The following is a 27,833-nucleotide window of genomic DNA, read 5'->3' on the forward strand; positions in this document are numbered from 1 at the left end:
GACAGATTTCAGAGAGGCTACATGATGCAAACTACATGATTTAAGTTCTTATGCTCCTATATTTATTTATCCAACTAGTATATAACTAGCATAAAAAACAGCATATATCTAAGTTCGCTTTTAGTATATCTGAAGTACAACATGAAGAAGATGGGTGGATTACACCTACACCTAGAAAATAGTTAGTCCTACGAAGTAATGAAATTTACATTACATTTACAAGTGTACTACTAGTTTATTGATGTTAGTTTACTTACCTCATAAAGTATACCTGGAAAATATACTTCAGCTTTGCTGAAGCAAAAGGAACTTAGCTATAGAAGCCAAGGTAAATTAAATTGTTATCTAGCAGTTCTCAGGTTGATCCAATAATACAAGCTTGCTGAAACCTCTTTTGAAAATCCCCATATACAACTACACAGCGCCTAGTGTATGCAAACCCTATTACTCTGATTTTACCGAAGTTAAGTAATCAGCTTGTGTAAATGCCATGTGAACGATCTTATCTGATTATAACACGGCTAAGGTTCTAATCAAAGTTAGCATCAATCGATGTTCTACCAGTTTGAGGCAGGAGGTGAACTTGTAAACAGTTGAATTAGCTTTTGAGCTGTCCCAGATGTTCACGGCAGTTTTTCTATTCAACATTATTTCATCTCTATGTGTACAGTTGACTACAGAAACTCTCATTACCAAATCACATGTTTTGTTGAAGTGAAAAGAAATAAAAACAACCTCTGCAGCAAATTGTTTAAAATAACATCACAATATTTCCTTTGAAAAGTGTGGCCTGTGCAAAGGTTTGCACACCCTTCCAGTTGTACAGTTACAAATAACATCATTAACCTCAGTTGGATCTGGATCTTATCTGAAAATGAAGGTAATTAATAGGTACAGCTCAGGAAGATATCAAAGACATCAAAGTACTAACTTGCTTTTGTTTCCACTGTCTAAAATATCATTAAAAATGTACAATTATCAAGACAGAATTCTAGAAATGACTGTTTATTTGCCTAATTAAAAAACACACACATAAAAAAAAGTTAAACATGGCAGGGACACAAGTAATGGCACATAAATACATAGTTTTTTCCCCCAATATGTTCATTTGTAAATTAATTAGAAATTGTGCTATAATATATGCAGCTTTTTTATATCTAAGTTTATTTAAAATTATTAATATTATTATAAGTATACCTTCATTAAAGCTTCAAATTAAAAGTTGATTTCCATTTTTAAAAACTTTTATTTTATTTTAATTAATAAACCATGTAGTTTTCACACAAATAGTATAAGTATACTTGAGAGGTAAAACAAAATAAAAGTTTTCAAAAGTTATACTTTTATTGCCATACAGTTAAATGCACTTAAAATGTATTCCTATTACTCGAGTATATTTGGGGAAATAAACCATGCCATGAGGTCTCACCTTAGCTCTCAGACCTCTTGTTCTTTAAGGTGTTTTTACTTTTGATCCATTATATTACAGAGAGATCTGTATTTGGGTTTATGCTACCCGTCAGTAGAGCAGTAGAGCAGTCTTTTATCATGTTAAGGAGACGATATTAAAGGTTAATTTTGCACCTTTACCACCATAAACCTGCAGTTTTGTCCGTGTTTTAGTTTTTAAAGACGGTAATGAGGCTCAGAAAGCCTGCAGTTAGCGGCTGCTCGCACATCCGGGTACTTCTTTCAGGCTATGCGTTGTCATGTGACGCTTTTCCAGCCATCTTGTGGAAACGAAAGAGAGACAACTTCGCATACAAACTCAGCGCTGTCAGTTAAAAGCAGAGGTAAGACAGCGAGGTAGAAGCAAGCGGTTTTGCTGGACAATAAAGCTTAACTGGTAATACGTCGATTCTGAGTGATACAGACCCACAGAGTCAGGGGATGGAGATCGTTTAGCCGCGGTGTTGTGACCCGCATGGTTGCCTGGCCTTGAGGCGCCGGCCTCGAGTAGGCGAGGCTGCCGCATCGCGATTAGAGAGACACGCATGGGGCAGAGTCGGACAGCCGGCAGCTAACGTAGAGTAGCGCTATGCTCATGAAACCCCTCATTAAGCTAGGCCGCGTCGAGGAGCGTGGAGTTACGGATTAACCAGCTAACTAAACTCGTGTCAACCCTCCTCTACATGATCTCTTAGCTAGCTACTTAGGTTTTAGGAGTTTTGACACCTCTGAATGTTGTACAGTTAACGCTACATCTTGTTAATGGGGACAGACGAGCTGTCGTACAAAATGCAGTTAGTTCAATGCTGTAGGTGGCAAATTCAGCTCCAGAAAGTAAAACAAATCCGCACAGGTATCTAGCTATCATGTTTAGACTGCTTGGACCTTTTTGCTGTCGCAGCAGAACCGTCCAGACAGTGGGAACAAAATCCTGGGGGGGATATGTGTCTACTTTCTGGAAGTGTATTTGCCCCTCTGGCTGTAGCCTAGCTAGTTAGTTAGCTAGCTAGCTAGCCTAGGAGCTGAATGTGTGTACAGTCATTAGCTACCCTTTTAATTCCGCCAGGTTCGTGCAGCATGGCACAGTTAACTAGTCACCGCCATGTTCAGGTTACTTTAGCTAGCTAGCTATCTATCTAAATCCAGTGGAAGTGTATTGGGCGCTCAGTTTTGGCTCTGCTACTTAGATAGCTAGCTAGTTGGATTTGGCCTGATACCTGAACAAGCAGGCGGGCTACCTGTGTAGCTAGTGCTGTAGCTACATCTCTGTGGACCCGAGCCAATAAAGCAGCTCCTAGCTCTCATTCTTGTGTGACAGTTGGGTTAGGTTACATGGTGTGTTTCGGGCAGGTGGTCAACAAAGATGATGAATCGACAGTCTTGCCGAGTTTTCCTTCAGTCAGATAGGTGTGCTAGCTAGACAGTCTGTTAGCCAGCATATTGGCTAGCTCTGGTTGACATCTGCCAGTTCCGTCCAGCTAGCTAGCCTAGCTATGTTCAAGATTTATGCTTAGTTAGCTAGCTGACACTGTCAGTGGGTAGCGGACTAGTGAAGATGTGACCTAGCTGAGCAAATCTTACTGCAATACTGTGTCTCTTTTAGTCGGTTGTCTCGGTTTGCTGACTCGGTCAGTTGTGTGGAGCTATTTAAGACCCACTGTAAACACGGTCGATAGCAAGAAGCTAGGTATCTAGCTAGCTAGCTAGCGAGTCTGTGCGGTCTTGGGTCAGCTGGAGAGACCCTTGCTAGCCCCGATTAGCTAGTTATTTTACCCCCTTGACTGTTTTAGGCTTATACTTTAGTGCTTTGGTGATTCAAGCCATTTCTGCTTTGACAAAGTGTGGCAATGTGGTCATTAGTGACACGTAGCTAGCTAGCTAGCTAGCTAGCTATCCGCCAGGAATGTGTTTAGCGTGGGAGTTGTTAGCTTTAGAGCTAACAGCTGCAGAGGCGGTAAAATCAGCTAAAGTAGTTTGACTAATTACTTTCCACAGTCTCTGCTCGTACACAAATCATTGACATCCAGCTTCTCATGGAAATAACACGTCTTAGGCATAAGCATGGTTGTGTAGCTCCATTAACATTATCCATAAACGGTACACGTGGTTTAAACCCCAGTGGGCAAGTTAGTCAACGTCACTGTTCAATTTCCAGTCAGGGTTGAACACATTGTGCACACTTGACACTTTAAATCGAGGCTTGAGTCTGTGTGTGGCTCTGTCTAACACTTTTTATACTGTCTAGAGCATGCTATTATAGCAAATGACCCAGTTTGCGTGTTAAAGTTGATGAAACATGCTCCAGCACTTTGCTGGTAGATCATCCTTGTGGGACATTAAATTGCATGGTATCATACCAGTGTAATATGCAGGCCATTAAAGCCCTCTGTGTTCAATACAGATGTCTGAGAACACCCTTCCTAATTGGGAGAGTCCTTAAAATAGCTCTGGCTGCTGCATTGGTGTAGGCTGCGCTGAGGAGAGGGAGACATTGGGGTCACCCTTTTAAAAGGAACTGAAATATGACGTCAGGACCCCTGAGATCATTAAAAAAATTCCTGTTCTAAATGTTTATGAAAAACTGGCCATTGACCTAGATCTGTCAGGTGTTATTAGTTTTGAGGTGTTGTCAGAACCTCTTGAGACTCTAGATGGTCTTAAATCGTGAAGTTATGTAATGTGGGCTGGCAGGACAGGATGATTCAGAGACTGAAATTAAAACGTCTTGCTAAGCTCCAAATGCATGAAATATAAATTCTGTCTTCACATTGTCTGTTTATTTTGAGCTACTGTCTGTTTATTTTGTGAAATGCCTGGTTAAATCTCTGTTGGTTTTATCTAATTAGTTTGTATGCATGTTTATGTTTGGTACCGCAGCTATGTAAAGTAATTATGAACTGCTTATTGAACTGCTCTTCAAGACTTGGGTGAAATAGTACCACCTGCAAAGTAATTGCTTGGAATTTGGACAGACATGAGTCCTTGTTAAAATGTTCAGATTTCTAAGACATCTAGTAATTACAGCCAGTGTATTTTTGACTTGAATCCTCAGCAATGCCATGCTGTTTCTTTAGTGTTCTGTCAAAAAAGCTAGGTAATGCAGTCATACATACAATTCTAGACAAGATAAAGTCAGTTGCCCTTAGTTAGTTCCGGTTTCACCACTTTTCGTTTCAGTAACTTAAGGTTAGAGTTGTTTTGGTATACACATTGTTTTGGAGCATTTTGTCTGTACCAACTTTTACAATCACAGAAAGACGACCTATAATGATATTGCGTTAAATGACTTGTTTTGACTTGATCTGATGTCAACAGTGATATTTAGTCAACTGTAAACTGTTCTGCTGTAGTAAATTAATTCTGTTTGACCTCATTTACCATTAAATTTCAAACGGCTGCTGATGCATCGTTGCCGGACAGATTGTAGAAAAGCGCCGGGCAACATCACTTAAGAGTAATGCGGGGAGAGAGCACAGGAAATTGTGGCAAAGCGTTGTGTGGTCACTAATGGTAAAACGTAGCCGTAGTTGAAGTGCTATTAGACCGCAAAGCTACTTGGAGCCCCTACCCCAATTCCGATTAACAGTTGAGCGTTTATATAAGCTGTTTGAGTTGTCTCTGAGTTGTCTCAGTCAAGTGACTACACATGCTGTAGTATCTTTCTAAGAGGAAAATGTTAACATAAAGTATTAATTTTCATCTGTAAGGTATTGGATGAAAGATTCTCTGTTATTGCCATTGATCTGTTGGTGTTGACCAGAAGTGCAAATATTGGCATTGTGCAAAGTACAGAGCGTCACCAATAAATAAGACAATGAATATATCCATGATAAATATAGTGAATATAACTAAATCTTGGTCTGTATATAGATAGATACATATGTACATTTCTTCATAAAAAATAGTGTTTAAAGCCATTTCTGAGTAGTCAGATAGATGGGTATGATCATGCAGAAAAATAAATATTGCCCGTAAATTAAATGTCAGACTTTTGGTGCATCTGAATAACCAATCGCCAGTAAAATGCTGAAGTTACTTGTTGAACAGTTAACATTTTTATTTTATTTTATTTATTTTATTTTTTTTAGAATTTCTAGGAAAAATGGCAGAAACCCAGACACTTAACTTTGGACCAGAATGGTAAGTATTATTGTTTATTATTGTGTAATACTTATAAGCGTCCTATTAAGGAGGGGAACTACATGTTTTTCAATGACTGTCTGATGTCCTTAAACTCGTCTTCTTTCTCTACGCATCTCAGGCTCCGTGCTCTGTCTGGTGGAGGGGGGAGCAGCAGTGTAGCTTCTCCTCCTCTTTCACCTGCATTGCCAAAGTATAAACTTGCAGACTATCGCTATGGGAGAGAAGAGATGCTAGCACTTTATGTAAAGGATAACAAGGTAAAGAGAGCACTTCCTGTTTGTCTGTGTTTTTGATTGAATATGTTAGTTATTTGTTTTGTAATAAATACGTTGAGACATGTAACATAGCTTTCCCTGTTGTTTGTATTGTAGATTCCGGTAGATCTACATGACAAGGAGTTTCTGCCTATTTTACAAGAGGAGCCCCTACTGCCTCTGGCCCTTGTTCCATTTACAGAGGAGGAACAGGTACGTTCAAGCAATTGCCACCTGCCAGACTCAATGCAGGGTAACACACACACAGAGTAAGTGTGCACAGTAGTCTCATATAAGGAACATGTTTCACAGATATGAGAAAGCTTAGCCACATTAAGAATGTTTTCCTCTAGCAGTTGGTGTAGCAAACTCATCACACTACACCAGCAAGAGTCCTTGGACATTTACCTACCCGTGTAATATGAGTGTAATGTAAGTCGCTCTGAATAAGCTTTTCTGCAGACCTTAGTTGCACAATTAGCATTATTCATGCGCACATGCTGAAAACTTGTCACATGTCAGTCAAACAAGACACACGAGTAACAGAGTTTTGTTTTCAGATCTGTTGCAACTCTAGAATTTACAGTCACGCTTGTTTTATGACCTACTAATCAGGCGTGATCAGTGACATTTTTTAACACTGTCTGCTGTCTATCCTACTATGTAATGTCTGTCTTTTAGTGTCACATGACACTATTGTTTTTTGGCCTTTAGCAGTATTGATAAAACAATTAGACTGCAGTGAATGTCAATTGAATGAATGTAATTGCTTCTGTGCTTTGAAACAGTTGGGGCTGTCAACATTAAAAGGAATAATTATTTGGTGTAGTTAATCACATTCATCTTATTTACTCAGCTTTTGTTTGCATTTTTTTTTTTTAAAAGTATGTTATTTAGAGCTGTGTGGATAGCGGAGGAAATTAGCTCTGAATAACTGAATGTGTTTATTCTCACAGTATGAATGCAGGGTTCACATGAAACATCATGTCAAGATTCATGTTTGACTTCATATCCGTTGTGTGAACTCCAGTCATGTCCATTAATAGTATCAGAGGCTGCATCATTTAACTGTATGATGACTGTAATGAATCACATATACATATCGCCGTTGTCACATAAAAACCTTGTGTATCAAAAAATGTGAACTTTACAGGAGATGGAAAAAACCTTATTAACTTTTAATGGAGGGCCGTGTAAAGATTTAATTTCAGATCTTTTCAGAGTGTGTTTAACTCATCCATTCCTAGTTCATAGTATGTCAGAAAGAGAAACACAGAAAAAAATGGAGATGCATGGTGAGGCAGCAATGATATACATAGTCATTGGTTCCAGCTCCTCTGAGACTGCAGTCTCAATATTGTTCACAACCTGTGGAGTCTTGTTATGATGGGAGCTCTCAAGGGAAACTGTAGCTCTCTGTTTTGCTGTAGGCCAGAGCACACCCACCAGACTTTCGAAGACCACAGCAATCTAATGTTTTAAAAAGTTCTAAAAAAAACAACAACTTTGCAGATCCTTATTATTAGAAAAATGTGGAATGTTGAACACATGTTTTAAGCCTCATTCAGACCAAGTAATGCTATGTTCGCATGCTAGTCTGGAGATTCTACTTGGAATTATGGAATTACGGAGGTTGGACTTACGAGCTTGTCCCTTTCAAGTGCTTTATTGTTGGAGCGACCTGAAAAATGGCTGCAAATGTTGCGTTAGTTTCTTGTACCACACCAGTCAATTTGCTGTGGGTCAAGTTAAGGGGACCACCTAATTTGCACAGTATCTTGTCAACATCTTGGTTTAGAATTGTATTAGCACTGCTCAGCTCTCCTTGTGTGTTTCCACAGAGAAATTTCTCCATGTCTGTAAACAGTGCGGCAGTGCTGCGTCTGACCGGGCGAGGAGGGGGCGTGGTTGCAGGGGCAACTCGAGGTCGAAGTTCCTCACGTGGGCGAGGTGCATACCCTTAACCACACTTCCACTTTCCCCCCCAATTCTGAGAGAGAGAAATAGGGAGAGAAGAATGTCTTTGAAGTGTTCTGATTTGGGCTTTTTTTGGGGTGGGGGGGTTTAGGGTGGCATAGATGATGCAGTGAATTGTCAGCAGAAAGCAGTGAACTGAGATTGAGATTTTATTTTCTCTCCTCCTTTATCTTTGTTTTTCTTTTCTTGTGCTGTAGGTTACCCATGTGTGTCTGTAATTCATGCAGTTTATATGTGTGGTTTTGAATGCAGGAAGAGGAAGAGGAGAAGGAGGTTTTTACCAAAGAAGTTTTGATGACGTGGAAGGAGGGTTTGGCCGTGGTGCGAGAGAGATGCATCGCTCTCAGAGCTGGGAGGAAAGGTACTCTATTCACACGCCAACCGATCATACTCAGTCAGTCACAACTGCAGTGCAGAATTACATTTTCTGTCCATCTAACAGTAGTTGTCATTCATATTAAACACAGAACCCCCCCCCTTGTCGTCTTGATCTGGAGTAGCCTGGATATCCATTTTATTTTATGGAGATGTATAAATATTGTCTTTAGTGCAAGCTGAAAAAATTATTAATCGGAAGCCTTTTTATTATTGATTTCATTTTTTTTTATTCAGGGGAGACAGAAGGTTTGAAAAGCCAACTCGAAAAGATCCAGGTAAGAATGTGGGAACGTACACTCGCACTTATTAAAATCTGAGTGTCCCATGTGAATTGATCATTTGTAAACTTTCTTTGTAAAATCTTTGGTAGATGGAGCTCCAACCCACTTTCAGCTCAACCACAGTAAGTCTCTACCACACCAACACTGTTGCAATCTAAAATGCATTGTTCGCCCCAGATTTAATCTGGGTTTGACAAACTAGCCATAGATGTTCTTATTTTATGTCACGTTACTACAGCTTATCTAATATTAGTACTACACTTGTCTTTTCTGCATGCACTGTTTTCCATCATGCCGTCTCCACCTCCTATCTTTATGTCCTCCCTCCATCTCTCCCATTTTCTCTCACAGTACGGGGTAACTATGAGGACGGTGTTCCGGGGGGTTTGGCACGAAAACATGACTTTGCGCGCTCTGAAAGCGAGAACTGGCGAATGTCTCGCGATGAACAGAACGGTGAGGATGAAGAGGGGGGCGGCTGGCGGTTGGCGGGGTCCCGGCGCGATAATGAGCGGTGGTGCCCCCCGAGTCCAGGTGTGGACCCTGATCTCTCCCACATACCAACCCCCATCCCACCCCCCAGTCGCATGGTGCCTTTCCTCTGTTGTAATTCCTCTGTTCTACATTCATCTCTTCCCTGACAAGTCTTCTCTCTTTCACACATGCTGATAAGGGCTGGAGTGTTGGTGTGGATTTCAACAGAAATATGAACTCTGCTGTGTAACGAAGCACACTTTTATAGAGGTTATCAATTTCCTTGATGCAGTCAGACACAAAGCTTAAAGCCCCAAACACGCTTGAATCTTTTTAAAGCAAGGAGTTCTTTACATTGTGTCAGAAATCTCACAATGAATAGACCAATATAATTGCTCCAATATGACTTGGAATAAAAACTGAAGGGTTTTTACCTTCGCCTATAAAGTTGCCAGTAAACAGCTCTAATCTAGACAAGGTAAAGGCGGTCGTTTAGAAGTTAATGTAATCACACACACCCTCATCATTACGTTATTGTGTCAACATGTTGACTTGTGTCCAAGTAAGCTAATGATTGGCCACACTGATAGAGTCTCTCTCTTTCTCAGATGGGCCACGTTTGACTGGGTGGCGGGAACACCCAGAGCAGCGCCGCCGCTTCCCCTTTGACTCGCGGGGGGAGGAGGAACGCGGTGGGGGCTATCGGCGGGCCCGCTCAGGCAGTGGTAGCGTTGAGGACGAGAGAGACAGTCTGCCCGAGTGGTGTCTGGAGGATGCTGAGGAGGAGACTGGTACCTTTGACTCTTCTGGGGCATTCTTGTCTCTCAAGGTGAGCGGAGGAGAATTACAGCAAGCTTAGCTGCATATCTTATCACTAATCCATGTAGTGTAATGATTCCTTTTGAAAGTTTTCACATGACCTTGTGCCCAAGAAAACATTTTCAGGTAACTGCCATAATGGAGCATTTAGAGTCATTATTTCTTTTATCAGAAGGCTTCTAAGGAGCCAATTCTGGAGGAGGCGGAGCTAGAGTTCCGTCCACTGGAGGAGTGTGAAGAGCGCTCTGAGACCGATTACAGCGAAGCAGAGCATACCAAAGAGCCTGAATGCAAGCAACAGATTGCCAGGCATGAGGGTAAGGGACGGTAAAAACCCACGCAAATAATTCAGCTTGTTTTACTTTCAGTACTGATGTGAGTAGGACTTGGTTTAGGTCCCTGTAGACTGCATTGCTGAAATAACTGCAGCTCAACTTTCATTACTTTTTAACTGTAAGTGATTAATAGTGTTCTAAAGTACAGATATATATATCCCTCTCACCATGACGGTAGAGTTAGAACGCATCTTTAATTTGTGTGCAGACGGGAAGAAATCTGAAGAGGCCTCTCCGCCTCCTGTCCAATTACCGGTAGCGATCGCTGCTCCAGAAGCAGCCCCTCCAGTATCCCTGCCCTCCAGCCAGCCAGAGAGAACAGAAGAGCCTGAGAGACCAGCAGAGAGAGCAACAGCGCCTGAAATCAGAGCCACTACAGCTCCACTACAGACAACCCTCCCCATCTCCATACCACATACAACAAATACACTCAGTGCACTTACAGGTAGGAAATAACCCTTGATTCTTCCTAAGCTTTATAACCTATATTGAGAGATGATCAGATGAACAGTATTGGAGATTAACGTGAGCTACAGCAAAACAATCCCCCTCCTATTGTTATTATTTATTAATTTATTTATTGTGTGTTTGTGTGTGTGTGTGTAATTCTGTATTTTGGCTCTCTTGCTAAATTCAGCACCATATACCTCAACAGGGCCCTGAATTTACTTGCACATTTATTTCCACTATGTTGACACACACGTCATACCATTTGCTTATTAACTTGCTCAGTCTATGTTGTATTAAAGTAACTCACCTTTTTCATGTCTGTATATTTCAGATCTTCCATCCCCATCCCCCTCGCTGTTACCCCCACAGCCAGTAGCGCCCCAGCCCCAGCAGCCCAAGCCTACTGAAGTGCCTGTAGTGGTGCCTGCTGCTCTCTCCTTTAAGGGCATCATCACTCCCATTGGCCAGCCTACAGCCATTCCCCCTGACACGGATGAGGATGAGGGCCTGAAGCACTTTGAACAGGTGGGAGAGCTATACTTCTGTGTCTGGGTCTCTGCAAAGCTTTTCTGCAGAGTCATCTTTATGCATTTACTTTTTAATGTGTTTCTGCTGTAGTATAAATGACTCTTTACAAAGCTCACTTGCTTTCTGGAGAAATTTGCCTGGTGCAGTTGTTTATTTTTGCAGTTTCACCCACTGTAGACATCTTCAGTTCTCCAGTCAGTTTTTGACCATATTGCGTGACAGCACCACAAAGAGTTTAAGAGCAAAAGCTAAGCACGCTTTCTGAGAAGCTTGTGGTCTGTTGCTGCGATCTCCAAGCCACTTCTGGTTACAGAGTCGCGTGGCTTGACTTGGAAATGTTCAGAGGTGTAATGGCACTTCTTCTTTATAGTGTCTGTGTTGTTGAGGTTTTTGGTCCCTATTCTGCTTACTTTCAGGGTAAACACTCTATATACCCAAAAAAGGTTATGGGATAATTGAAACCTAGTAGGCATCAACTCTTGATATATTAAACTATCCAAGTTACTTCAGTACTGCAGAGTTTTGAAACCCATTGTGTGGGTCAGTAACATTTTTTAGTATTTAAGTGGTCAGCCTTGTTTGTGCTTTTTCCAAAATGTAGAGTGATAATTCACTGGTAAGGGAATCCAGCCTTGGATGGTGCATCATTGCCATGCAACAGATGGCATAAGCTTTTTAGATGGCCATACAGATATCGTGCTCTATGATTCGAATGCAGTAGTGGGTTCTCTCGTACACACATGGCATATTTAAAAGCTGCTTTAATAATACAGATTTAATAGTGATTTCTGATTCTGTTGCCAGACGTTAATTCACAATATATTGCCAATTTGCCGTATTGATATTTTGAAGAAAGCTTTGTTGTGGTTGCGAGAAATGTAGCTCGATGTTTATGGTGTGGTTCCTTCCCTCGATCTGTAACAGGAAGCAGAGAAGATGGTGGCTTATCTACATGACGGTGGCGTGGATGATGACCGTTTGGCCGCTAAGACTGCAGAGCGGCCCAAACCTGCCGGCCTACCACTGTCCCACGAGGCTGCACTTAAATGGTTCTACAAGGACCCTCAGGGAGAGATTCAGGGTACGAACGGGTAGTTTCTCTTCACAATGTCTTAATGCAAGCAACTTTTGTCCCTTGTCCATTCATTTACTTCGTGTCTTTTGTGCTGCAGGTCCATTTAGTAACCACGAGATGTCTGAGTGGTTTCAGGCTGGGTACTTTACCATGACTCTGTTGGTGAAGAGGGGCTGTGATGAGGGCTTCCACCCACTGGGAGAACTCTTTAAAATGTGGGGTAGAGTGCCCTTTGCCCCTGGTCCCGCACCACCTCCCATACTGGTAATGTAGATGCATTAATTCTAGATCTAAGTCCTGCTTTAGGAATATGGTCTATTTTTACTGCTTGTCTCCTGATGGTCATTTCATACCGTTTCTGGATGATTCAGAAATCAAGTATGCTTGCTGTGTGGTGCTTTTAATCAAAATGACTGTTGGCCTGCATGTTGCTCTAGTACAAACCTAAAGAAAGGTTTAGAGCAGAGGTCACTAATGAGCAGGCAGCAGTCTGGGCCTGGATCTGTAAAATAAGTTACAGAAGTAACTTAAAGTTAAATAAATTAATTCACATGGTGTGCTCTAAAAAGCATTGTTTTATTTTTACATTTTACCTAGAACATTTATTTAGATCATCTCAATTGTTGACTACATAAAACATTGATGGAACTATTAATATAGCTGAATCATAGTGTAAGTTGGACGTTATGATGTTCTAGACCTTGGCTCAAGGAAAGTGTTTAACTGGGCCTTATTTCATTTTAATTAAACAACCTTGGTCTACTAGTTGGCCTGATGATGACTAATTAAAAAAATCTTTCAAACATGGCTAATAGCTACTCAGATGTTACCTGCATCATTTTTTTATGCTGTAAAAGATATTTGAAATTATGTGAAAATAATTTGTTTTTTTTTGTTTTTTTTTTACTTGTCTCTTGTGAAATGGCAAATGTCACAGAGCAGTTTTTTATGTAAAGTCAGCATTACTGTAGCCTTAGTGTAACATCTAGTTGTTGAAGTGTTACTGCATTCCTGTCTCCTTTCTCTTTTGTCAAGTTTTGATTTGAGACCCCTGTTCCCCTTTTTTTTCCTCCTTTCTCTCCTAGTCTCAAGACAGTTCCTCTTAATCTGTTGAACAATTTCACTGGTGAAATGCATTTGCAGTTTGGCCACCAGTTAGATCTTTGGTTTGGTTGCTCAAACCATTTCAAAGTGCTCGTCAGCCTTGTTTTGTAGCTGACACACAGTCCCAACTGCTGTTCATCCTGATTTGAATCGCCTGTATTTTAGTCTGTATAATTCTAATTTGGTAATTTATTATTTGGTATTTAAGGTTTTTTCATGTGATGCTTCTGTTCTTTTGTCCATCTGCAGAATCATCCTCCTCTGATCTGTATTGTTAAATTTAATATCTTTAAGAAATTCTTAAATTAAATTGCTCATTTTTTGGATTAAAAGGGGGATGCTGATCAGGAGCGAATGAAGAGGCAACATGCTTTAAGTGTATATCAGCTGCAGCAGTTGCAGTACCAGTACATGCTCAGGTGAGTCACATTCTCAGTTTCTCATTTCTTTTTAAATAAACCAGATTAGATTGCACTATACTGTTTCTCTAGTGGATTTTGTGAAGTGCTTGTGCTTCAAATCTGTTTTTTTTTTTTTTTTTTTTTATTATTCAAAAAAGTTATTTAAAAACAATGTTATACATTAATTTGTGTATTTGATATTTAAATATAGTTTAGAAATCAACTAGACAATAATGTTTACAATGTTTTGTATAATAATAACAGTTACACTTACACTACATATTTTGCTTTTGCAAGTATTATACTGGTACTAAACTCTTCTCTTTTAATGGCCCCAGGCATCAGCAGTATGCTCAGGCTCTGGCTCAGCAGAAAGCTGTGCTCAGTTCAGCACCTCCCCCAACACAGCAGCAACAGCAGCTCAACCTACTCCTGCACCAGGCTCTCAAGCTCAGGTTAGCCAGATGCACCTACTGTCTTAATGCACATATATATATATATATATATATATATATATATATATATATATATTTTTTGTTTCTTTTTTTTTTTTCTGTAGTTTCATCGCTCTCTTTCAAGCTAGTATTTCAGCTTTTCTGGGAACTATTGCAATTTTTTTGTACCCTTTTTTTGTAACACAGATCTCCAGAACAGCAGCAGAGCCTGTTGCCTCCAGTGACGCGTTCCATGTCTGTTCCAGATTCAGCTTCAGTTTGGGATATGCCGAACCCATCTACACAAGCGTCTTGTACCCCCAATCTTCCACCGGCAGCTCCTAACAGTATGTCAGCGTGATAGCATCATCTCCTAATACAGACAATTAGACACTTATTCCGGAGCTAAAAAAGTCTTAAAATACAGTCATTCACTAAAGAAAGGGGGACTCAAATGATCTGTAACCTTTTGAGTTAATGCCAGTGTGTGCCATCAAGTGAATGGTTCTCCTTTTTAGAAAGTTACATTATTTCCTCGTCTTGTAATCTCTGATTCACACACCACTGTGGGCACTAAATCCATGATTTTAATGCTGATATCAGTAACAAGTGGTGATGGGCCCTTTTCACAAGAACTGGAAACATGCATACGCCAGTTAAAATAATTTCCGCTATTGGATAACCTCAGATACACTTATCGTTTCATCTTACCATGAAATGTCTGTTAATTCAGCTTTATCTAGACTAGACTGAATTTTGATTAGATCATTTGATTATGGATTGTTTATCACTTAACACCTGTAGATGTTAAATTTGCCTGCTAATATCTAACTAATTACAGCCAGATGAACACACACATACCGGAAGGTTACCTTCTGCGTCTTCATAGTCTCCAAAGCCACTAGCTCCAGTAAATGAACACTTGGTGCTTTTCAGGGGAAAAATGTCACTGTTCCACTGAAAGTAGCTGAAAAGACACTGCAACATTTTGAAAAAACGATGTAGTCTGCAGCGCTAAACGCTGATTACAGACAAAGATTTTAACAGCAGTGTTTGAAATCACTACAGTCGTGGTTGCCTATATAATATGGAATGGTGTGCACAGCTGTGCTGTAGTGTTGAAGCAAATCAGCCATTTAGCCTTTTTATTACCACTTATAGTAAAGCTCTGCAGAGAACAGTAAATAGGTTTTAACGAGTGGACCCTTGTCAGTTCATTTCTTCATCCTTCCTTATTAGAGAAGAATGCCTTTTCAACTGCACTTATTTCACACCATTAAGTGCAAGCGCTTTGTTTGTCTTGCATGGGAATACAAGCTACACATGGCTTTGTCTGTGTCTTTGAAAAAAAAAAGGCTTTTTTAATTAGCTCTTAACAGACCTCACTGCTACCTGCATGTTTTGACTTAGATTGCTATTTTGTTTACAATGTCAGGCAGCAAAAAGCTTCTTTTTGACTGAAAGCCCACTTGTAGACATTTAGATGATTGAGTTTTTTTTTTCTTTTTCTTGTTTTTTTTTCCCCCACTTGTATCCCACTCACTAAGGTCATTAGCTACAGATCAAAAGAGTATCAGACAGGGTAGTGCATCTGCTGCTGACTCACCGCTTATCTACTGACACAAGTGTTGCTGATAAAAACTCTCTTTCTCTCTCTCTCGTGTCTGAGATAGTGAAGTTGAGTGAGTTGGGTGTTGGGAGTAACAGAAAGGCAAAATGTGACCCGTTCTGCTGTGTTTGGACTCGTAGCTGGCTATCCAGGCTTAGATAAGTTAGCTAGCTACCTAAACACCAAACCACATACTGTGTTCCAGCTAACTGAGATTCAAATCTCACACATTTTGGCCGTGTACTAGATGGACGCAGAACAGAAACATGACGCATCAGACATGTCATAATTTTAAAAATACTGTCCTCATTATGAGATACCATTTAACTATGTTTGTAAGTACTGTGATAAATGGTAAAACTGTTAAGTTATAAAGGTCTCCGAAAGTACAGTTTCAGTCTGCAGGATGTGAACATGGTTGCACAGTATCCTTTCTTCTGTAGTGTACTGAGAGTCATACTGAGAGTCATACTGAGGTTTCACACCATATCTAATTTTCTTTGTCATCGCTTCTTCCTAGTTTAAACTGCTTTGACTACCACAGACGACTTGTTTTTGCCCATGTATCCAGTACTTGTGCAAGTCAGATTTTAGTCCGTGGAGATCCTATCTTGAAAGACTTCAGAGAAGGAGATTTCAGATTCAGTGTGTGTAGTCACGCAATATCTTTGCCAATGTGCTACTTGACAGCTCTCCCCCTGCTGTTTTGGCACATGTTACATGTTGATATTAACTGGAGAAGTGTAAGCAAACTCCTGCCTTTCCCGGAGCAGTGCGGGAAACCATATTTTCACATTTTTCTTCGATTGCTGCCTGCACAACATCGCGTGAAAGTTCACATCACCTTTGTGGGATCTAACAAATGGCCCTGATTAGCTAGCATTACTTTGTAATAAAGAGGAAATTTCCAACTTTTCGGACTTGCAACCTCTGGCATTGCAAAGGAAAAAAAAATACAAGAGGTCTGATAGAGGTCTCATTATTCCTTTTTTATTTTATTTCTTTAAATAAATACATACAGTATATAATTATATACATTTAAATATATACATTTTTATGTTTTTTTCTATCATTCAGTGTCTACAATTGTTCTAATTTATGGTAAACATTGCACATAATCACAGGCTCTTCAGACAATAATAATTACATGTTCATGCATTTGATTAAAGGCTACTTATAAATATTACACGATTTTCTGTCTGAGAAAGAATGCAGAGGGCATGGAAATGAAACTCATAAGTAAAAATTTGATACATGTAAAATGTTGAAGCTAGAAGAAATTAACCAACATGTTAGTTCAGCAATATTTTGGCTTGCAGAAACAAAGAACCACAAAGTGGAAGTGTTTAATGTCTTCTGTGCAGAATGCAGCCTTCAGTTGTAGTTATATAGGAACAATATAACCCCCTGGGGGAAGTGTAAGTCAGTAAAGGCTGTGTACTCAATAAGAACATTGTTTAAAATGATAATTCTGCTTATGATACTTGTTGTCAATTTATGTTACCATGCTCATTCTCCATACATTACTTTGTTTAACTAGAACTACCAGTCAGTTTGTAGTTTTAATGTGGAGATTATAAATTTAATGTGTATTTGTTCATTCTTTCAGCTTGGGAAGGGGCCAGTGTGTGGGATCTACCCATAGAGACAATGACTCAAGCTTCTATTGAGCAGATACAGCTGGAGAAAGCAAAGGTTGGTCAAGTCTTCCTACTTTTTCACTTGCTAAGAATGAGACTGAAAAAATGGTGTTTAAGATGAGAGAAATATTTATCATATTATTTTGCAAATATTTGCAATGTATGTAGCAGCATCCCTAATGCTTGTGTTGAATAAAATTGTAGCCCAGTGTATCACTGTTAGGGTCTTAGCTTGTGGTTGGTACGTTAGCTTGGGGCTGACATTAGCTCATGGATAAAGCATACATTTTATATACTGTACTGTACATAAGTTTCATATACTGGGAAAACATTAGGTGTTTTTAATTGAAAAAAAGAAACATTACAACATCTTGTTGGCCTCATACCTACTGTCTTGTTTTCCTCAGCTGGAGATGGAACGGAGAGAGGCAGAGCTCCGGGCCAAAAGGGAAGAGGAGGAACGAAAACGCCTAGAAGAGGTGCTCCGGGCGCGACAGGAGGAGGAGCGTAAACGTCTGGAGGAAGAGGAGCTGGCACGGCGGAAACAGGTCAGAGCAGAAAGATGATGTCTCTTGGAATGGCATGGTCGTGTTGGCAGGCTTTTACATAATATCAGAGCTAGGGCTATTTATGACTTAAAAGAAAATGATGCAATAAAAACTGTTCTGAAATGCTTGAGTGACTGGTAGATGGATGTAAGTGTTTTCGACAAACAGTTTTCTTGGATTCATTAATTTTTTGTTTGAGTTTATGCTTAAACAAATGATGTTTGTCAGTTTATGCACTAAATGAGTCATTCATTTTTACATGACCATTTTCCAACCATGGAAACCATGATTTCTGTTTCCATGGTTCTGTTGACTGGTCTGCCATTTATGGTAAATAATTCAAAAAGTTGTTCAGGTTTCATCATGGATGGGACTAAACTCATGTTGACTATATATGTAAATATGTTGTGATATCCTTATATCACACAAACAGTGGATTCAGAATGGTTGTTTTGATTTTCATTTTGCACATATAGACCATATGGACGTTGTACAAGTACAAGTAAACTCTGACTGGCTCCGTTCTCCCCTTCTCGCTAAGCCCTGCATTCGCTCTAACATGCAGTGTAGTGGGGAGGCTCGCTGATACTGGGAGTTTATATACTTTTTGCAGGTCTCAAAGCATACTAATTTCTCCCTACATACAGTCCATATATGGACATTATGCAGCAAAACATTTTGAACTTTCAATTTTGTGTTACTGATGTCACATGGACCAACTTCCTTTACATATATCTGCCATGCGTTTTCTTCAATTTCAGATGTGCGTACTTCTTGAATGAGGTAATGTTTTGGACAGCCAATTTAGAACAGTGAAATCTGGGTCGGTGTTGCTTCTGATTACCTTTTATCTGATTTCTGTTGTGTGCCACAAAATGACATAGTTGCAGTCTGACAACTTTTTATCTTGGATTTATTTCTCCCTTGTACCTTATTGTCTCACACGTTCATACTTTACAGTCAAACACTTTAGTAGCATCATATCTATGAAATTGAATCCATGAGGGTCTATAATTAACATGAATTAATGCATCATGTTTTTCTTAAGGTAGTGCCGAAACACTTAGTTTCCTCTGTATGTTCATAGTGTTAGCAAGCAGCTACAGTGCCAGTGTATTTACCTCCTGCTCTGCTATACTCTAAATAAAATGGTTCTCTATAGTCATATAGATTCTTTGACTCTCAGCTTTAGAGGAACACTTGTGTGCTATATAGAACTGTCTACCACTACTCCTAAAAAGATCATGTACTATTTATGCTGTTTTTATTATATACTATACTAGTTGTCCAGCTGGTTATTTAAGTTTGTATTCTATATAAACCTATTTTGCCTTTTATTTACCCTCAAAGAACTGCCCACTTTAGCTCCAGCTGTACTGAATTAATATATACAGCAAGCAGTAGTTCCCAAAGTGTGATGTGTTCTTTAGGAGGAGGCACTAAGGAGGCAACGAGAACAAGAGGAGTCACAGAGGCGACAAAAAGAAGAGGAGGAGCGTCTGGCCCAGGAGGAAGCACTGCGCAGATTAGAAGAGAAGAGGAGAGAGGAAGAAGAAAGGAGGCAAAGGGAAGAGTTTCTCCGTAAGCAGGTGAGTTCTCCCATCTTATAGGATTCAAATGTCGTCCAAGCTGTCAAAGAAGTCTTGCTAAGACGGTGCTGCCTCGAAACGCATCTCTTTCCTCCTTCACATTGTTTAAACCTCTGCCTATATAATGCAAGATGTGGCAAGTAGTACTTGAAGTATCAGTGGGTTTGTATTTGGATCTTTTAGGAGGAGGAGCGCCGGAAGCAGGAGGAACTTGAGGCTCAGAGGAGGCGAGAGGAAGAGCGGCGTCTGGAGGAGGAAGCAGCAGCAGCAGCAGCAGCGGCGGCGGCTGCTGCAGCGGCTGCAGCAGCTTTGGTACGACAGCAGCAGGAGGAGCAGAAGAGAAGAGAACAGGAACTTCAGAGGCAGCAGGAGCTGCAGAGGCAACAAGAGGCTCAGAGGCAGCAAGAGCTCCAGAGGCAGCAGGAGGCTCAAAGGCAACAAGAGCTGCAGAGACAACGACAACAGCAGCAGGAGGCCTTGCGCCGTCTCCAGCAGCAGCAACAGCAGCAACAACTGGCTCAAATGAAGGTGAGGAGGATTATAATGTCCTTTTTCACACTAACCCTGTGCACGTAACTGCAAATTAGGACACCATTCTGCCTTTAGCCTATCCCAGTTGAACACACACATACACACACAGTGAGCATGTGTCCGGAATGGTGGGCAGCCACTGCTGCGATGCCAAGGAAGCATAGAGAGTTAAGGGCCATGCTTTGGGTCCCTACAGTGGCAGCTTGGCAAACCCGGGTATTGAACCCACAACCCTGTCATCACTAATCCAGTTTACTTAGCACAGTTTTTTTCAGTTAGGTAGTTTTGCCATTTCTGACCATTTGTATTAGTAACTGAAGTGGTCCTCATAAATGTATGCTCATGCTAGGGCCCTGCCTTAGTTGTGTTTTATTGGATGTTGTCTATAGTCCCCTGACTACGAGAGAGAAACTCAAGATTCCTGCGAATTTGTCATGCCCATCAAAAATGGCGGCCCTGGTGGTGTTCCTACTTGAACCTATAAAAGAGCCCTCTAGCAAAATATTTTTATGGTATAACATGAGCATTCTGTCCCACCTCACATGTTCTAGATGTTAAATATCCAATAAGGGTAAATAATTTTGTTCAGCATTATAACGTAACATCAACAGTTTAAGTGTGTTTTATATATACCAAGACATGCAGCCAAATACAGGCATGACCTTATGTATAAATGGCACGATCTAATAATAATCCAATTATTAAAAATACTGCTTATTTATAATTATTAATTTGTCCAGTTAGTTTTGAGCCTGTTAAAATGGATGTAGGCATTAATTAATTTAATTAATTAAGTGTGAAATTCTACACCTCATTTCAAATTCATAGGTTGTGCCACTGTCAACATACTATTTGACCAATATAGTATTTTGGCTTTATGTGATAAAGATCTGAATCAAATTCCGTTGATTCCGACGTTGGTGGGGATTTTCTGTTGCTTGAGAGTAAAGATCTGTGGATAAAGGCCAATTGAGTTTAAATTATGCTGATCCACAGTTGACTTAGATAAACCTCTAATTATTTTGTGAATATTAGATTTGTCAGATGTGGTGATTCTTTTTTTTTTTTTTTTTTTTTTTTCCCCCTCTACCCCCCCCCCCCCCCCCCCCCCCCCCTTTTCGGCACTCTCCAGCTCCCATCTTCCTCTAAGTGGGGTCAACAGTCAGCTGCTGCCTCTTCCCTTACCCAGTCGCAGAACACTCTGTCTCTTAGTGAGATCCAGAAACTAGAGGAGGAAAGAGAACGGCAGTCTCGGGAAGAGGTAAGATTATCATGTTTCAACATCTGACATCTGATTAACAGCTAAAACTAAAACTGAATTTTGTGATGGTGTGATAAGCCCAGCAGAACACAACTAGAGTTTGTTGCATGTTTATACATGTAAGCATTTTTACTTCCTTCTGTTGAGGTTGTTTTGTTACTGGAACTGCTTTCTAACTGTATTCCATTGCCTTGTGGTGAAGCCACCCTCTTCCTGTTTATGCTGAAAATCAAATTGAGAACTTTTATTGATCTTTATTGATTTCTTAGACAACCCATTTGGGATATGGTAAAATAGATATTCCTAATAAATTCCTCGGCCAGTGTAACGCTACCACGTTTTACATCGGGGGAAAAAAAAGGAAAAAAAAAAGAATATATGTGCATATGCTGTACTTGGTTTTCCCCACCTCTCTATGAACGTGTCTCTTATTCTTCTCTTGTAGCAGCGACGCCAGCAGCAGGAACTCCAGAGGCAGCAGCAGCAGCAACAGCAGCAGCAGCCCCAGACCAAGCTCTCTGGCTGGGGAAGTGTGGCCAAGCAGCCTGCTGCAACCAAGTCTCTCCTGGAGATTCAGCAGGAGGAGGCCCAACAGATGAAGCAGAGGAAAGACCAGCATCAGGCTACGGTCCCACAGCCAAACCGCACCCAGAATAGAACCGTGAGTTCTGCACCTTCTCTTCACTCACTCATTCACTCCCTCACTCATTCATTTCCCAGTATTTTCACTACATTCAGGATATCTGTGGAAAGATCTGAAGTTTCAGTATAATAAAAACTTTGGCTAGTTGCAAACGGCAACATTATGTATTTTGCTTAGGCTTAGGTTTTGGATTAGGCTTATGGGCTTTCTCTATAGTTGGGGCTACCTTAACATCTTGCCCAACCTTTGGGGCTCAGATTTATTGTATAATAATGTGTGTGCATGTTTTTAAACCAAGTATCTCCTATTATTTGTGTGCAGGTTTTGACCTCAGTATGGGGTTCTGTGAGTAACACTGGTTCTCACTGGACGCCAGACAGCAGTATCTGGGGTGACACTCAGAACTCTAACATGGGCTTCTGGGACGATGCAGTTAAGGAGACTGTTCAACCTACACCCTCGCGCAAGAGCAACGCACAGAAAAACAAGGGAAATGCTAACCTCAGGTAAACAAACCCTGCTCTTGTGTGTTGTAGGAATGCGTGTGAAGAGAAGTTGTCGACAGTTTGGCTGGTATTTTATCTAGTTTTAGACCGAACAAGCCGGACAGTGCAATATTAATCAAGATAAATGCAGTTGGATTACATCTTCCCCTCTTCATCCTGTTAAACACTTTGTGTCTGGAACAGATACATTAGTAGATGTTAATAAGGAAGCTTTATACATTTGCAAGATAAAACAAAGCCTGCGTTTTATGTGGCCATTGTTGTCAGTGTGGCAAACATGTTAGGCATCAGTTGGCACCACAACTCTCTTAAACTAGTTATCTGTGTCTTGTTTTTTAAAGCTGATAGCAAGAATGACTCTGAGAAGCAGTGAGTTTGTAACACTCTGGTGAGAGCCTCTTTCCCTCTGTGACGATTGTAAGCTTAAGAAAAGCAGAGATTTGTTTTCCCTCGACTTCTTTTTTTTTTTTTTTTTTTTTTTTTTTTTTTTTTTTTGAAGGTGCGTCTGTGGTTTCCTGTTTAAAATGACTGTTCATGTGTGAAAAGTGTTATGCCTCCTTTTTTTTTTGTGCCAGCGCAGGCTAACCATTTTCTGGCTTTTTGGTGTTTAATGTTTGCTCTTACACATTGCCAGTTACTGAATAACTAAATGGGTAGTAAGTCAAGGTAGTTTATGTTCTATACTAGGTTCTTAAAACCAAGCACTTTTGCCCCTCAGCATGAATGAGCCCTTTGTAGGCCTAGTTGATGAACCACCACACCACCATATGCTTGGGCATATATTTTATAAGTAATGTTGTTAATTCTTGATGTGTTCTAGTTTTGTGCTGAATTAATATTTTTACACTAATAAGCATCTCACAGACCCTCCTGATACTGTGATATTGTTGTACAGACCTAATGTCAAGTCAAGAGGCTTTTATTGCTCAGAATGTGAAAAGGGTTGAACATTGTAGTAAGAGATTTTCTGTCTCTGCTGTTGTGTGTTACAGTAATAGCAACAGTGCGAAATCCAGTAAAAAAGTGGAAGAAGAGGAGAAGCTGCTGAAACTTTTCCAGGGAGCCAATAAGACTCAGGACAGCTTCATGCAGTGGTGTGAGCAGACACTACACACACTCAACACTGCCAACAATCTTGACGGTAAGAGATTCATTTCATAAAGGTTCAGTCACAGGTATTTTGTGTCTGCGCACAACTACACACAGGGACAGCCCCAGGCATAAACAACCTGCTCTTGCAAGGTGCCACCTAAAGATAAGGAACTTCGTTTCTATGAGATTTCTCATATTCATATAGTATAAAAAAAGCACAGAACTCAAGCAGCAGTTTGGGGGTTTTTTTGTTTTGTTTTGTTTTTTTGGTAGATGCTGGCATTCTTTTTGTGTGCGGTCAGGTTGTGCTTCTCACAAATGTTATATTGGTGATCACACTGGATAGCAAAGATTTAAAAGGTTGTAGGGGAGCCTTATGAACGTAGGAGAAATGCCAAGCCTCTTGACCTAATTCTTAGCCTGTTATCCCTTCCTCCCACATTCAGAATTAAACCCAAGATAACCTGCAGCCCAAATCAGCCTCCACAGAGCAGGTGGAAATCATTACTTTATTTTAAGATTACTAAAGATTAAAACAATATAATTCTGTTATTGCGTTTTTGAATCTATAGAATGTAAACTTTTATTGTTGATAGATCTCCAGGAGGGACAGGCTGCTTGGTCACTAAGAGAGCTTGGTCTGGGGCTGCTGCTTATAACACTTGTCTTGCTTATGGAATTCAAGCCACAAATGTCTGTGTACTAAACAGTGTAAAATACTACAGCAGCGGTAAAACTGCATTCAGCAGTATTAGATAAAACTTTAGTTTAGCTTTGGTTCACATGCGTGCCGAACAATCTGTTACACCACTACCTGTGGCAGTTAGTTCTTTGTGTATGAAGGCGCGCCACACTCTCTTCTTACACAATAGATGTTACAGTCTGCTCACAGCAGACGAAAGAACAGAACCACACACCTGGCTAAAATCAACGGCTTTTCTAAAACACACACCAGTAAACATGATGGGCAATATCAAGATCATCAAAAATATTGAGGTCATGTCCATATGTTCTATGATAAGCCAATAACATAATTGTTGTGACAGGCCTACGTAATATTAAAATAGCTTTATAAAATGTATAATTTTCCATTTTCTTCTGATCTATTTGTCTTGAAATGTCTACATTGTAAAAAAAAAAAGGATGAGAACTCAGTGTTGATTTGTATTAAGTAGTTTGCATTATCAAGATTGATTGCAGACAGTGGTTCATTTTGTGCTGTTTAAAACCTGGCTGCTAGATAGCAGTTTTGTACTTGATGTCTTCCCATTGTTCTGATTGCATAGGTCAACTTTTCTTATATTTAGATATTTTTTTCTTTCTTTCTTATTTATTTATTTATTTATTTTATTTTTTGATTGACGTATGCTTTTGACTGATCCTGAAGTAAAAAAAAAAATACCCAACATCTATCCATCTATACAAAAACTCATTATCCCCTTTTCTCCTCCTCCCTACAGTCCCGACATTTGCATCGTTCCTGAAGGAGGTGGACTCTCCATACGAGGTGCACGATTATGTGCGAGCATATTTGGGAGACACGCCCCAGGCCAAGGACTTCGCCAAGCAGTTCCTGGAGCGTCGTGCCAAACAGAATGTAAACCAGCAAAAACCTCTGCAAAGTCAACAGCAGAAAAATCAACAGGTCTGCATGTGTTTCTGGGTTTGTGGACTTGCAATTGTCCAAGCATAGCCTTATGTTGTCTTTGTAGCGCATGTTTGTGATCCAAATCAGTTTGAAATCGCCATGATGTGAAGGTATCAGATTTACATGTGAAACACTGTCTGCTTGTGCAGGAGTTGGGTTATGTGGGTTACATGGATGGCTGATATATCTTTGAGATTGACCTCCAAGAAGGATAGTATAATGTGTTTGATATGGGGGTCCTCACAAATTGAAGGGAATTTACCATACTTACATCTTAGCCTTTCCTGTTGAGAGAGCTGGTGATAAGAGAGAAGACATTTGCACGAATCGGTTATCCAGTCCGTGACCATGTGTGTGTGTGTGTGTGTGTGTGTGTGTGTGTGTGTGTGTGTGTGTGTGTGTGTGTGTGGTTTTGTACTCTGGTTTAGCAGGACTCTGTGTGGGGCGTGAACCAGACCGTATCTCAGGCAGTATTTCAGTCCAACCACTCCTCCATGCAGCAGCAGCAGCGCTTTGAGACAGTCACCTCGGGCAAGAAGAAGAAGAAACAGAAGATGGTGAGAGCAGATCCCAGTTTGTTAGGTAAGTTGACAGTTATAGAACAAGTCATCATTTTTTTGTTTTTTAACTGAATCTTGTTATTTGGCACAATCATCTCTTTTATTTATTTATTTTTTTGTCTTGTCAACAGGTTTTTCCGTCAATGCCTCGTCTGAGCGATTAAATATGGGGGAGATTGAAACTGTGGAGGACTTTTGAGACCTGTTGACAAACTTACTCCCCCTACTGACTATTTCCGTTCCCAACAGCTACGTTTTATCCCATCATTTTGTTTTTGTTTTTTACCTTTCTCCCTCATTGTCCGTTCATATCTCTTGATTCAGACCGTAAAGTTCAGGTGTTGGAGCCTCGTGGGCAAATGCCCAGCATTCTGCCCCAAATCTTACCCTGTTGCCACTTCAAGGAAATTACCACAAAAAAAAAAGAAGGAAACCAGCCTCTGCAAAGCCAGAGAGCAAAGGGAGTCCACGTATTACAAATGAAGGTCTGATTCTGCTTGAAAGCCCTGATCAGAGACGATTCAGCTGCATAATTTACTCTCATTTTTTTAAATGCGTGCATTCAAGAAGTTTATAGAGCCAGTTAGACAAAACAAACTATTTACCCCATTGTAATATTTTATTTATTGAATGTTTTGATTTTCCCCTCCACTTTTTTTTTTTCCCTCTTCCCCAATTTCCTCCCATTCTCCTCCTCCTCCTCTTCGCTGCCACGTGTTGGAGAAAGACGACGACAACGTAGGACCTAAGGACGTATAATCACCGCTGTCCTGTTTTAAGGACGTGTTTGAAAGTTCCAAGTAGTTATCCATTTCTTGTAAAATATTAGGCTGTTTAAAGAAATAACTTTCAATTCTGCATCTGTATTATAATATATGGAAACAATGAACCAATGGAGTCATACTTTTTTATTGCAGTATGGAAGAAAATAAAATAAAAGGCAGTCTTGGTGTGGGCTGTTCTACATCACATGGTCTCTTTATGGACACCTTTGTCTCTTTTTTTATTTATTTATATATTTTTGATCGTTCATATTGGAACTGAAACACGTGGCCTGGTTTTCGTTCCTCTGCGTGAAACATGGAGATCATTTGTGTTTCGTTTTCTCATGGTTTCCTGCTGCCCTAGTTTATGGACCGGGTAACTCCTTTAATACACATGTGGTAAGTAGAACTGCTGCTCTGTCCTATTCTCTGGCTCTGCAGACCGTTCAGTCTGTGCCTGTATTTCCTGGGTGCCTCTTAGTATAATGCAGTCTAAGCCAGAGGTGTGCAACCAAGGGCTAGAGTTATACAGACCTACTAGAGTTATACAGACCTACTAAATCTGTTAAGTAACAGTTGAGTTGAATCAGGTGTGCTTAAGCAGGAAGAGTACAAAACTGCAGAAATCCGGCCCTCCAGGACCATAGTTGTCCACCACAACTTTTCACCCTTAGCTTGCTTTGGTTATCAGTTGGACACAGCCAATGTCCACAATGCTGTAGTGTTGTTCAGGTGTTGCCCATTACTATGGTGCATGTAACTGGATATAACCATATTATAACAATATAACTTTATTGCCTGAAGTATTCGCTCGCCTGCCTTCACACGGATATGAACTTGAGTTATGGGCCTTGCTTTGTGCACTGGTGAGCAGTCTTGTTGGAACACTAAGGAGCCATCCCTAAACTGTTCCCGACAGTTAACTGGAATATTTAGTAGTGGGGAAATTTCACATCTGGACTTGTTGCACATGTGGCATCCCATCATGGTAGCACGCTGGAATTTGGAGCTCCTGGGAGTGACCCATTCTTTCACAATGGTTTGTAGAAGCAGTCTGCATGCCTAGGTGCTTGGTTTTATTTTTACCTGTGGTCATGTAATTGATTGGGACACCTGAATTCAGTGACTTGGGTGGGTGAGTGAATAATTAGTCAATTTAGTGTGTGTACTCTGTACTCTGCTGCTGTTTAGCCTTTTAAGTAGTCCTGTGTTTTTCTGAGATATTGAGAGACTCAGAGCTCCAATTTCCAATCTCCAATGTCTGATGGTGCATGGGTCTATTTTTGGGAAAGCTGTTTTCCCCATATGAATAAATAGGTTTCTAAAGTTTGCATCTTTTA

The 27,833-nt window shown here is 40.3% G+C and overlaps 1 protein-coding gene across 3 annotated transcripts; it reads left to right on the forward strand.

Moving 5' to 3' along the window:
• Positions 1-1,699: 1,699 nt before the first annotated feature.
• On the forward strand, positions 1,700-26,715 carry gigyf2 (GRB10 interacting GYF protein 2). Of its 3 annotated transcripts, none has more exons than XM_072668629.1 (29): positions 1,700-1,793; positions 5,538-5,589; positions 5,711-5,849; positions 5,964-6,059; positions 7,688-7,796; positions 8,076-8,184; positions 8,436-8,476; positions 8,572-8,604; positions 8,834-9,016; positions 9,565-9,785; positions 9,948-10,092; positions 10,319-10,555; positions 10,892-11,085; positions 12,013-12,169; positions 12,261-12,427; positions 13,601-13,686; positions 14,007-14,123; positions 14,310-14,449; positions 17,321-17,406; positions 17,759-17,899; positions 19,330-19,488; positions 19,672-20,016; positions 21,152-21,280; positions 21,726-21,941; positions 22,245-22,429; positions 23,422-23,570; positions 24,982-25,166; positions 25,598-25,751; positions 25,861-26,715. In XM_072668629.1, the coding sequence occupies exons 1-29, from the start codon at positions 1,700-1,702 to the stop codon at positions 25,926-25,928; spliced, it is 4,137 nt and encodes a 1,378-aa protein (XP_072524730.1). In that variant the 3' UTR covers positions 25,929-26,715. The 3 variants fall into 3 exon arrangements, with proteins under 3 accessions (XP_072524730.1, XP_072524731.1, XP_072524732.1); XM_072668630.1 differs by having other exon boundaries at positions 1,722-1,793; positions 25,601-25,751; XM_072668631.1 differs by having other exon boundaries at positions 1,722-1,793; positions 9,951-10,092.
• The last annotated feature ends 1,118 nt before the right edge of the window (positions 26,716-27,833 follow it).

Source organism: Salminus brasiliensis, chromosome 23 (assembly GCF_030463535.1).
Source record: "Salminus brasiliensis chromosome 23, fSalBra1.hap2, whole genome shotgun sequence".
Taxonomy (NCBI): Eukaryota; Metazoa; Chordata; class Actinopteri; order Characiformes; family Bryconidae; genus Salminus; species Salminus brasiliensis.